General features: G+C 39.9%; 1 protein-coding gene across 2 annotated transcripts in view; it reads left to right on the forward strand.

The window, feature by feature from the left end:
• NFU1 (NFU1 iron-sulfur cluster scaffold) overlaps window positions 1-6,936 on the forward strand; it is a 28,919-nt gene extending 21,983 nt beyond the window's left edge. For both annotated transcript variants that reach the window (XM_060412024.1, XM_042248078.2), the window contains exons 7-8: window positions 1,276-1,450; window positions 6,773-6,936. In XM_060412024.1, the coding sequence (XP_060268007.1) occupies window positions 1,276-1,450; window positions 6,773-6,817 (220 nt within the window). In that variant the 3' untranslated portion in view covers window positions 6,818-6,936. The remainder of the gene's footprint in view (window positions 1-1,275; window positions 1,451-6,772) is intronic.
• Window positions 6,937-13,125: the final 6,189 nt, after the last annotated feature.

A 13,125-nucleotide genomic window follows, 5' to 3' on the forward strand; every position in this document is an offset into this window, starting at 1 on the left:
TATTAGTATGGCGTCTGGAGAAGGCAATGGGAACCCGCTCTAGTACTCTCGCCTGGCAAATCCCATGGACGGAGAAGCCTGGTAGGCTGCAGTCCATGGGGTCGCTAGGAGTTGGACACGACTGAGCGACTTCACTTTCACTTTTCACTTTCATGCACTGGAGAAGGAAATGGCAATCCATTGCAGTGTTTTTGCCTGGAGAATCCCAGGGAAGGGGGAGCCTGGTGGGCTGCCATCTCTGGGGTCGCACAGAGTCAGACACGACTGAAACAACTTAGCAGCAGCAGCAGTATGCCATAGGACATTTGCAAGAATCTCCATAGCTGTGCCATTTGTAAAAGCCAAAAGCTGGTATTAACCCAGATGTCCATCAGCAATAGAATGAGTCCTTCTCTGGTGGTCCAGTGGCTAAGCTCCATACTCCCAATGCAGGGGGCCCAGGTTCAATCCCTGGTCAGGGAACTAGATCCTACATGCTACAGCTAAGATCCAGAACAGCCAAAGAGATAAATAAGTAAAAAATAGATATTAAAAAAAGAATGGATAAATTCTAGCATATTCACTTAACGGAATACTCTGCAGCAGTGAGATTAAATGAACTATTACTGTATGCCACAATGTGGATGAATCTTGCAAAGAGAAAAAGAAGCCAGATTTAAAAAGTTAATACTTTGTGCTTTTTAAATGGAATTTATGTTTATAAAGTTAAAAAGCAGGCAGAATTTGTCAGTGGTGATAGCGGTTGGGATAATGGCTCCCTTTGGTTGGGAGGAGTGGTAAAAAGGAAGAATAGGGTGGACTTCTGGGGCTCCAGTGTTCTGTTTCTTGGTCTAGAACATATATATGTTCAGTTTGTTAAAATACACTGAATTGATCGTATGTGATTTATGCATTTTTTGAATTATTTATATTTCAATGAAAAGTTTTAGCTGGAAAAAAAAAAAAAGCCAGCACATGTCAGTCTCCCTCCATTTACTTAAAAGAAGTGAATGAGTATATCTTAGGTAATCAGTATAATTATTAGGAAATTTGAAATCTTAAATGATGAACAAGATTAAAATGCAATAAGCAGATAAAGTTCTTGTATGAATGAATTGGCATTTTATCTGAAAGTTACAAATGAGACTAGCTACTAACTGTTGTTATTCTTGTTTTTAAAAGTGGCTCTAACTTTGTGAATTTATTAATATAAAATCTAAGCTCTATGTTGTATTAAGTTTTTTCAATAAAAACTTATTTTATTTTAAATATATAGCAAATATTCTGTGTCTACAGGCCAACTGTGCAGGAAGATGGAGGAGATGTAATCTATAAAGGCTTTGAAGATGGCATCGTACAGCTGAAACTCCAAGGTTCTTGTACCAGCTGCCCCAGTTCAATCATTACTCTGAAAAATGGAATTCAGAACATGCTGCAGTTTTATATTCCAGAAGTAGAAGGCGTAGAACAGGTATGCCAATATTGTATGACAGTTTAGATTTAATATTAAAATGAATTTTTTGGAAAGAAAAGAAATTCATGACCTGACATTTTCTTCAACTGCTATATCATTGTGTTACCATTATTATCAGACTCCTTCTTCGAGAATTATCTTTAGTGTTAATAATTCCCTGCTATGTGCTCAGCAGTTTTCCAAATATTACCTCATTTATTTTCTAACAATACAGTTTGTTAATATTAAATAAGTCACTTTCATTTTGTACTTGGGAAATAGAGGGCATATTGCTGTTCTGGCTGTAGAAAAATTATGAAAGGGAAACATCATGGAATTTTATAGGTGACATTTACAAGTCTTTAGTGGAAGAGCTCTACTACTTCATTTCTTTTTAATTGATTGATTAATATTTGGTTGCACTGAGTCTTTGTTGCTGTGTGCGGGCTTTCTCTAGTTGAAATGAGCAAGGGCTACTCTTCATTTTGGTGCACAGGCTTCTCATTGCGGTGTCTTCTCTTGTCGCAAAGCATGGGCTCTTGGGCATGCAAGCTGCAGTAGTTGCAGCTCGTAGGCTCCAGAGCACAGGCTCAGTAGTTGCGGCGCACAGATTTAGTTGCTTCACAGCATGTGGGATCCTCGCGGACCAGGGATTGAACCTGTGTCTCCTGCACTGGCAGGTGGGTTCTCATCCACTGTACCACGAGGGGAGCCCCTCCACTATTTCACATTTAAATACTTCTTGTTCTTAAACATGCAGGCAAGAAGCCCTTCAAAGAATCATACTTTGTTGTACAAGGTACAGTTATAGATACAGTTTTAGAGCTTTATTTATAGCCTGATGTTGACATTTTTATCCTGCCCAAAGATATCTAAGGAATATAGTACCAGTATTTTTCTCAGCACTAAAAGTGACCTTCACTCCAGGAATTCTCAACCAAGAGGCAAGGCCTTCAGGAGAGCGATTATCAAGGAAGGAAAGAGTATATGGAAATTAAAAATATGAAAAAACTCTTCAGATAATTCTGTGCCTTTAAGGAGAGGGCATCATCTCTCAGCTCCTGTGAGACTCACTCTTTTCTGGGCAGTACTTAAACCTGTCCCGTGGTACAACACATGCCATCTCCTCTTTGAAGTTCATATTAGTTCTTCGGTTGGAGTTAAGCTCTTTGGTGCAAAGCTTCTGTGTGTCTGTTTCAGCTTTCTGATAATGGATAAGTTCCTTGAGAGAGTTATAATCGTACCTAGGTCTCGGTGTCCTTCTGTAACACTTAGCCTTGTGTGTTGTACATGTTGTTTACATAGTTTTCATTAAATATTTAGAAACATTATTCCAAATTTAGGAATATTTTCCCTAAAATAGAAGTTGATTGACAAAATTTTTTTGATTGGATGTTGCTGAGATTGGGTATAAAAATATCAGTTCCTTGAAAGTAAATATCAATTTTTTTATTCAGCCTGAAAGAAACTATGATGGAATTGATTGTCTCAGATCAGAACCAGATTCATCTAGATTAAAAAAAAATTAATTTTGGCCCCATTATCCTCTGTATGCCTTTAAAAAAAAAAGTTAACACTTTGCTAGATTGACAAAGGAAGGTTTTTATTCACTTGTCCAGGGTTGGGTGATGAATTGGCAGTAGGATTATAAACCTGAGTTGGTTTTAATTATAGTAGGTGTGGTTAAGAGAAAAAATAGTCTTAGGTTTATATAACCCTTTTCTTTTCCAGAGGAGTTGGTTTTTATTATCTGAGTAATATATTAACTCATGAAAAGATACTAATCCTTTCATTTTTTCCTTCGAGTATTCATTAGTAACTTACTTGAAATGAAAATCTTCATATTTTTCTAAGGTTTAAAATGAACTTTTATCTGAGTAAGACCAACGTAATTAATTGCTAGTATATTTTCCAGCAACTATAAAGGTATAGTTTCTTTACCTTTTTTAGGGATTCATTTTTCTAATACATATTTTTGCAATAACAATTTGGTATATTTCCTAGGACTATGCTTAAGGAAATAAGATGCTTTTGAAATAAAAACAAAAAAAGTCAATTCTATATATTAGTCATAGAGCTAGGAAATACCAGTTCATCATAATAGTCCTCTATGTCCACCTGAGACTCTGCTTTTGGAAACCTCCTTTGGAGCAAGGAACAGAGACTAATGTTTTAATTAACTTGCTGCCCAATATGCTACTGGAGATCAGTGGAGAAATAACTCCAGAAAGAATGAAGGGATGGAGTTAAAGCAAAAACAAGACCCAGTTGTGGATGGGACTGGTGATAGAAGCAAGGTCCGATGCTATAAAGAACAATATTGCATAGGAACCTGGAATGTTAGGTCCATGAATCCAGGCAAATTGGAATTGGTCAAACAGGAGATGGCAAGAGTGAATATCAACATTCTAGGAATCAGCGAACTAAAATGGACTGGAATGGGTGAATTTAACTCAGATGACCATATCTACTACTGTGGGCAGGAATCCCTTAGAAGAAATGGAATAGCCATCATAGTCAACAAAAGAGTCTGAAATACAGTACTTGGATGTAATGTCAAAAATGACAGAATGATTTCTGTTTGTTTACAAGGCAAACCATTCAATATCATGGTAATCCAAGTCTATGTCCTGACCAGTAACACTGAAGAAGCTGAAGTTGAATGGTTTTATGAAGACCTACAAGACCTTTTAGAACTAACACCCAAAAACGATGTCCTTTTCATCATAGGGGACTGGAATGCAAAAGTAGGAAGTCAAGGAATACCTGGAGTAGCAGGCAAGTTTGGCCTTGGAGTACAGAATGAAGCAGGGCAAAGGCTAATAGAGTTTTGCCAAGAGAATGCAGAGGTCATAGCAAACGCCCTTTTCCAACAACACAAGAGAAGACTCTTTACATGGACATCAACAGATGGTCAACACCGAAATCAGATAGATTATATTCTTTGCAGCCACAGATGGAGAAGCTCTAACAGTCAGCAAAAATAAGACTGGGAGCTGACTGTGGCTCAGATCATGAACTCCAAATTCAGACTTAAATTGAAGAAAGTGGGAAAACCACTAGACCATTCAGGTATGACCTAAATCAAATTCCTTATGACTATACAGTGGAAGTGAGAAATAGATTTAAGGGCCTAGATCTGATAGACAGAGTGCCTGATCAACTATGGACAGAGGTTCCTGACATTGTACAGGAGACAAGAATCAAGACCATCCCCAAGAAAAAGAAATGCAAAAAAGCAAAATGGCTGTCTCAGGAGGCCTTACAAATAGCTGTGAGAAGAGAAGTGAAAAGCAAAGGAGAAAAGGAAAGATATACCCATTTGAATGCAGAGTTCCAAAGAATAGCAAGGAGAGGTAAGAAAGCCTTCCTCAGTGATCAATGCAAAGAAATAGAGGAAAACAATAGAATGGGAAGACTAGTGATCTCTTCAAGAAAATTAGAGATACCAAGGGAACATTTCATGCAAAGATGAGCTCAAAAAGGACAGAAATGGTATGGACCTAACAGAAGCAGAAGATATTAAGAAGAGGTGGCAAGAATACACAGAAGAACTGTACAAAAAAGATCTTCACGACCAAGATAGTTATGATGGTGTGATCACTCACACTCACCTAGAGCCAGACATCCTGGAATGTGCAGTCAAGTGGGGTTTAGGAAGCATCACTACAAACAAAGCTAGTGGAGGTGATGGAATTCCAGTTGAGCTATTTCAGATCCTGAAAGATGGTGCCGTGAAAGTGCTATACTCAATATGCCAGCAATTTGGAAAACTCAGCAGTGGCCACAGGACTGGAAAAGGTCAGTTTTCATTCCAATCCCAAAGAAAGGCAATGCCAAAGAATGCTCAAACTACCGCACAATTGCACTCATCTCACATGCTAGTAAAGTAATGCTCAAAATTCTACAAGCCAGGCTTCAGCAATACATGAACCGTGAACTTCCAGATGTTCAAGCTGGTTTTAGAAAAGGCAGAGGAATCAGAGATCAAATTGCCAACATCTGCTGGATCATTGAAAAAGCAAGAGAGTTCCAGAAAAACATCTATTTCTGCTTTATTGACTATGCCAAAGCCTTTGAGTGTGTGGATCACAATAAACTGTGGAAAATTCTGAAAGAGATGGGAATACCAGACCACCTAACCTGCCTCTTGAGAAACCTGTGTGCAGGTCAGGAAGCAGCAGTTAGAACTGGACATGGAACAACAGACTGGTTCCAAATAGGAAAAGGAGTATGTCAAGGCTGTATTTTATCACCCTGCTTATTTAACTTCTATGCAGAGTACATCATGAGGAATGCTGGGCTGGAGGAAGCACAAGCTGGAATCAGGATTGCCAGAAGAACTATCAATAACCTCAGATATGCACATGACACCACCCTTATGGCAAAAAGTGAAGAAGAACTAAAGAGCCTCTTGATGAAAGTGAGAGAGGAGAGTGAAAAAGTTGGCTTAAAGCTCAACATTCAGAAGACTAAGATCATGGCACCCAGTCCTGTCACTTCATGGCAAGTAGATGGGGAAACCGTGGAAACAGTGCCTGACTTTATTTTGAGGGGCTCCAAAATCCCTGCAGATGGTGATTGCAGCCATGATATTAAAAGACGCTTACTCTTTGGAAGAAAAGTTATGACCCACCTAGATAGCATATTCAAAAGCAGAGGCACTACTTTGTCAACAAAGGTCTGTCTAGTCAAGGCATTGGTTTTCCAGTGGTCATGTGTGGATGTGAGAGTTGGACTGTGAAGAAAGCTGAGTGCCAAAGAATTGATGCTTTTGAACTGTGGTGTTGGAGAAGACTCTTGAGAGTCCCTTGGACTACAAGGAGATCTAATCAGTCCATCCTAAAGTAAATCAGTCCTAGATGTTCATTGGAAGGACTGATGTTGAAGCTGAAACTCCAATACTTTGGCCACCTGATGCGAAGAGCTGACTTATTTAAAAAGATCCTGATGGTAGGAAAGATTGAGGGCAGGAGAAGGGGACAACAGAGGATGATATGGTTGGATGACATCACCGACTCAATGGACATGGGTTTGGGTAGATTCCGGCAGTTGGTGATGGACAAGGAGGCGTGGTGTATTGCGGTTCATGGGGTTGGAAAGAGTTGGACATGACTGAGCGACTGAACTGAACCGAATATTCAGTTTGCTTTTATGTTGCTAGAATATCAGATTTTGATGTAAACCTTGTGCTTTGGGGCTGTTGATAGATGTATTCTTACTGTGTTGGTATGCATTGTTGCAGAGCATTTGAGGTAAGCAAGTAATATTAAAATCATGAAAATAGCAATTTCTACTCTTTAATTCTGTATTCTCTTTTTTTTTGTTTGTTTGTTTTAGGTTATGGATGATGAATCAGATGAAAAAGAAGTAAACTCACCTTAAACTCATTTGAGTTTTCTGTGGGCCCTGCAGTTGGACTTGTTGATAATATGTACTAAGCTTTTATTATTAATCTGCTAAGCAACTTGAGGATTAATAAAATATGTCCTTTCTTCAGAGAATGATATATAAATATTGCATGTTTGCTTTACCTCATATGAGTTATTTATAACATCCTGAATCATCTTCTGTACACGTGGATTTTATCCAGGGATATTTTTATTTTTGTTATTCATTTCTCATGGTTCCTTCTTTGCATAATGTGTGAAGCAGTTTAAAATACATTCCCTACCTCCAATCTGATTTATTTACTCTTTACATACAGAAGTAAATAGGGAGAATCTTAAAATATTCTAAAATGGGTTTACTTTTTATTAGATGTTTAAACTATTTTTACTGAACTTTTACCTTGTTAAACAGTGAACAGTTTTAGTTTTTAAATGATATCTAGTGACTCCCCTGGTGGTCCAGTGATTAAGAATCCACCTTGCAACGTAGGGGATGCAGTTGGATACCTGATCAGGGAACTAAGACCCCACTTGCCACAGAGCACTTGAGCCTGCATACCACAGTGAAAGTTCCCAAGTCCTGTGACCAAGACCCGATACAGCCAAATAAATAACATATTTTTTAAAAATGGTATCTGTCTAGTAGCTCCCAACGTAGTATTATGTAACTTCCCCCTGAAAGACCAAAAAAAAAAAAAAAAAAATCATAATGATGAAAACTGATAAAGAACTAAGTCCTAGAATGTAGTCAAAATTTCTATTGATTACAAAAGAGCAGGCTGAATTGAGAAAAACTGCCTTAGTGTGCCATGCCAGAAATTTCGACAGTTATCTTTCTATTAACATAATGCAAAGAGCCAACTCATTGGAAAAGACCCTGATGCTGGGAAAGATTGAAGGCGAAAGGAGAAGGGGGGAGCAGAGGATGAGATGGTTAGACAGCATCACCAACTCAGTGGACATGAATTTGAGCAAACTCCGGGAGATAGTGAAGGACAGGGAAGCCTGGTGTGCTGCAGTCCATGGGGTTGCGATGAGTCAGACACAACTTAGCAACTGAACAACAACAACTTTCTACCATAGGGGTAACTTTTTTCAGATGTCCCAAATAGCAAATGACACGTCTCTCTTGTTTTTGATGGTATTTCCCTGGTGGCTCAGATGGTAAAGAATCTGCCTGCAGTGAGGTAGACCTGGGTTTATTCCTGAGTTGGGAAGATGCCCTGGAGAAGGGAACAGCTACCCACTCCAGTATTCTTGCCTGGAGAATTCCATGGACAGAGGAGCCTGGCAGACTCTAGTCCATGGGGTCGCAGAGACAGACAGGACTGAGTGACTTTCACTTTCACCTTCTTATTTTTCTATAGGAATTCAGAGACAGCAGTTCATACACAGAATCAGGAAAGGAAACATAAGTACATTGGATCTTTGGAACTTTCTCCCCCAAAAGTATGGAGATTAACATAGGGATGGAAACAAATAGAACTCCAGCAGTTGTGAGTGCTGGAAAGGCAAGTTTTTATTTTTGTTCTTTTGGTTCATAGAACTGGGCATTGCTGTTGGAGAATTTGTTTCCTGAGCCATTATAGATGAATTTAGGTTAGACTTACTTTGGAAATTACTTTGTAAGCTAGGCACAGTAACCTGCCCTTTAGCTGAAGCTACAGGAAATTGAGATTGTGGAGGAGATGTAGTTAATCAGTCTTGGGTCTGGCCACAAAATAAGTGGCTGAGTGGGGATGGGAGATTCAGTTACTGGAATACAGGAACTCACAGAACTGAGAGGCCAAGTTACTAGAAAGATTCTCTACAAAACGGAGCAGCCATGAAGAACAAGGAGGAAAGGTGGAGAATATTCTCAGCACACAAAGTGTAATCAGAATCTGAAAGCTGTGAAATGTATTTGGGAACTGCAGGAGGCTAAGTAGGACTTGAATGTGAAGTGGAAGGCCTTAGCTGGAATGGGGCAGAGGTAGGCAGTGCTTTGTGTGGACAACGCTGTAGAAGTTCTTGGCTGCCCACCCTTCTTTCACCCAAAGAGTTTATGCTGAGGCTTTCTTCTCACTGAGAGGTCTCAGTTACCATTTGCTTGCCCTGTGCCCAGGGAAGATAGGTCTCAGCTCAGTCACAGGGGATAAATTAGGACTAGTCTAACTCAGTACATCTTAACTCCTTTTTTCTTTGCCAGTCATTAGTCTAAGTATGGACACAGTCATGTCTGACTCTTTGTGACCCCATGGACTATGCAGTTCATGGAATTCTCCAGGCCAGAATACTGGAGTGGGTAGCCAGTCCCTTCTCCAGGGGGTCTTCCCAACCCAGGGACTGAACTCGGGTCTCTGTCATTGCAGGTGGATTCTTTACCAGCTGAGCCACCAGAGAAGCCTCTTAAGTATGGATACGTGACCCAACTCTGCCTGTGAACTGAAAGAGAAAGTCTATTAGAAAGTTCTGGAAAGATTGTCTTCCTTGATTGAGAAAGAGGGAAGTTTATATGTAAAGAAGGCTCTTTGCCTCTCCATTCCATTCCTCCCTGCTAGGTACACTGTAATATGAAGACTTGATGTCCAAGGCTCTGACAGTCAGCTTGTGATCATGAAAAGCCAGTTTGCTAAGAATGGCAAAGAAGAAGCGGGAGAAAAAAGGAGACCTGGATATCTGAGGACTCTACTGACCTTTGAGCTAGTCCAGGAACCACCCATTTTCAGAGTATCATGTGAGATAAAAGGTTTTCTTGTTAAAGCTGCTGTTATCAGTTACTCTCTCATTTGAAGCTGGTTGCCTTCTAACAAAGACCCTGGTAAATCATGGAGAACTTTGTAAGTAATTTTACTACTTAATTATTTGTGGCAGACAGTCCCTAATGTCGATCCTAAAATGACAACAGATTTACATTTTTAACTAAGCCACTTTTTCAAATATTTTTTCAATCAAATATTAATTTAGGTGTAGATTAATCAGGTGATAGTTTTTTCATTTTGAATGTTTAAGTTATATTTAATTTCCTCCTCCTGAACAGCCCCAAAGAAAGTAATCATTAGTTGGTTGTTTTTCACTAAAACAAAAATAAAAATTAACCCCTCAAAATGTATAAATTTTTGTTACATGAAATATTCTTGAAAGCACTTTATGGGACATTTCAGTATGTATTTGAGACAGATTATTGGCCAAAAGTAAAGAGAGCACCTGGAGGATTTTTTGCTAAACAAAATTAGGGTGAAGCCTATCATGGAAGGAGTAATTTCCCCTCCACCTCTCTTGAGTTCTTATGAGTGGACACATAATTAAACTGATACAAGATAGATTAGCTGGAGAAAAAGAAAAAAATTTAATTCTTATAGAAGTCTCATAGCAATGCGACCTAAGAAGTGGCCAAAGCAGTTAGCTTTTATATTTTCAGACAAAATACAGAACAAAGAAATTTAAGTTTGGGTGCTTAATTAGTAGGTCTTCCCAGGTGGCTCAGTGTAAAGAATTTGCCTGCTAATACAGGAGATGCAGGAAATTGGATTCAGTCCTCGAGTTGGGAAGATTCCCTGGAGGAGGAAATGGCAACTCACCCCAGTATCCTTGCCTGCAAAGTCCCACGGACAAAGGAGCCTGGCAGGCTGCAGTCCATTGCATTGCATTGAACCAGACATGACTGAGCACACAGGCTCAATTAGTAAGGAAGAAGTTTGGACTTGGGTAGTAAGGTAGTGGTAAAGTAAAGGAAGGAAGTGACAAGGTTTGTTTAGATAACCCCCTGGTCTGAATTCCCTATCTCTACAGATAAGGATGTCTTCCTGCCTCCCAGTATAGGAAGGGTACCTGTCACATGGAAGATTTATTTCCTGCTTTCAGGGAGACGAGAGGGTCAAAGAGTCCCTCTTGTAATGGCTATTTCTTAAGTAACTTGAATGCAAAATAATATGTCTTTGAGGCATATTTAAGAGGTGCCTGCCTTGAGCCCCAATAAGCCCTAAACAGAATGATGAGCATAAAAGTGGCAAACTTCCACTGCACATTCACTGTGTGACATGGTTGTAAGCACCTTGTATTTATGAAGTCATTTAATCGTATGAGATGGGTAGCTATTATTGTTTCCATGAGGCACAGAGAAGAGAAGTACATATTCCATTGCCATAGAACTTAAGGGGAAAAGCCAGGAACATGACCCCCTGGGCATTCTGGTTGCAGAGCCTTTGTATAATACTGTACTATTTTGCCTTTAGGGAATTGAACCCATGTACCTTTCCTGAATATTCCTATCTCAGGGAAGGGAAAAAGCATCTCTTGTCTCCACAGCTGCTGCTTTCTAGTGGACAAACTTCCTTTCCGTCTGTTATTTGCTCCAGACCATTATGGGCCAAAGCAGTGCATATGGTGGACAGTTTTTAATGCAGGAATATGAAGCTAGCTGCTCTCCAGTCCAGTGGGAATTTACATCCCTTTGTGAGGATAAATTTACACTCCCAGCCTTATGCTCTGCTTCTCCACACCAGAATTATCAATGACAATTCCACAGGGTGCTTACAGTCTGCAGAATCCACTTTTGGAAGAAACTCCAGAAAACAGTATTTTTCATCACTGTACATGTCTAGCTGTCTTTCAGCTCTAGGCAGCTCCCTAGAATGGTCCACTTTTATTTTGGCTCTGGTCACATCCTAGAGGACAGAAATAGTAGACAGGACTGGTTAATCTCATGGTGTCCAATTTGTTGACAGTTTCTTGGCAGTAGAATGAGTTTCTTTCTAGCAGAGGTAGAAAACTTGCCCCAGGTTCTGCCTACTGGGGAAATTTGGAGCCATGCTAGAGGGGAGTATTGGGAAGTGTGTTCATTGTTCATTCTAGTTGGAGTCAGTACCTCAAGTTTGTCCTCAAACCTGAGGAGTGGACATCTTTTGATTGTGTGTCTTTGGTGTCCCCTCATTCTTTCCATCCTTTCCTTTTAACACCTTCTACATCTTCCTGACTCCATGTGGCTCTGTCCAATCACCATGTCCTGCCTTCTTTGCAATGGAAGTGAGGTGTGTGACTCACACTAGACCAATCAGAAGCCTTGCCTAGAATATAAAAAATGAGGATGGAGAAGTAACCTCTGTCCCCTTGGACTGCAAGCTGGAAATATGTGATTTCAGAGCTGTGGGGGGTCTTTTCCTTCATGATGTCACAGAGAGAGACAGAGTTCTGACATAGTTTGTGTCCCTGGATATAGATGTACTTGAAACTCTATCTCTGTCCTTCCAATTACATTAGCCAATAAATCCCCTTCTTCAGCTAGTTTGAGTTTTCTCTAGAAATTTAAAATAAATACATATATTCACACTGAGGAAATCAGTAAGGTCAACCTTGGATGTATTAGGGTTCTCTAGAAAAACAGAACTATTAGGACAGACAGGGAGAGAAAGAGTGAGAGAGGAGAGACGGAGGGGAAAAGAGAGAAACAGAACTAATAGGCGCGATAGGAGGAGAGAAAGTGAGAGAGGGAAGAAGGGAGAGAGAGTGAAATTCATTTGAAGGAATTGGCTCATGCAGTCATGGAGGCTAGCGAGTCCAAAGCATGCAGGATGTGTTCCAGGCTGGAGACAGGGAAGAGCTGATGTTGCAATCCAACTCCAGTTCCACTGGGGAATTCTTTCTAGCTCTTGGAGGCGGGAGTGTCAGTTCTGTTCAAACTTTTAGCTAACTGGATGAGGCCCATCTATGTAATGGAAGGCAATGTGCTTTACTCAAAGTCCACTGAATAAACATCCAGAATATAATATTTTACCAAATATCAGGGCACTCTAGTGCAACCAAATTGACATATAAAATCAACCATCACGGTGGATGAAGTTTGCCTTCATCTCCAACTTCTTTCTGATTCCTCTTCCATATCTCAGCCTCCTCTCTCTGGCATTACCATACCTAATTCCACATGCCCTTATATTGTCCCTTTCTTGCCCAGTGTGGTAATTTGTCTGGGTGTTCTTGCCCAGAGAATCCCAGGGAACGGGGGAGCCTGGTGGGCTGCCGTCTATGGGGTCGCATAGAGTCAGACATGACTGAAGCGACTTAGCAGCGGCAGCAGCCTTCCTTCTAATTTTAGAATTATCTTCACTTTATCTCCATCATAACTTTTATTTCCTCAGGGGCTTTTTTCACACTTGGAATCCAAATGAAAATAATCCCATATTTTCACTCTAAAGTGTAATGGATAATAATGACAATGTAGATCTCCTTGGGGAGGAAGTAGTGAGTAGTGTTCCACATTAAATATATATGTACAGGTAGAGTTCAGGAAATGTGATAGGGAAGAAGTGAAGGTAATTTTGCACAGGG

Source organism: Ovis aries, chromosome 3 (assembly GCF_016772045.2).
Source record: "Ovis aries strain OAR_USU_Benz2616 breed Rambouillet chromosome 3, ARS-UI_Ramb_v3.0, whole genome shotgun sequence".
NCBI classification, from domain to species: domain Eukaryota; kingdom Metazoa; phylum Chordata; class Mammalia; order Artiodactyla; family Bovidae; genus Ovis; species Ovis aries.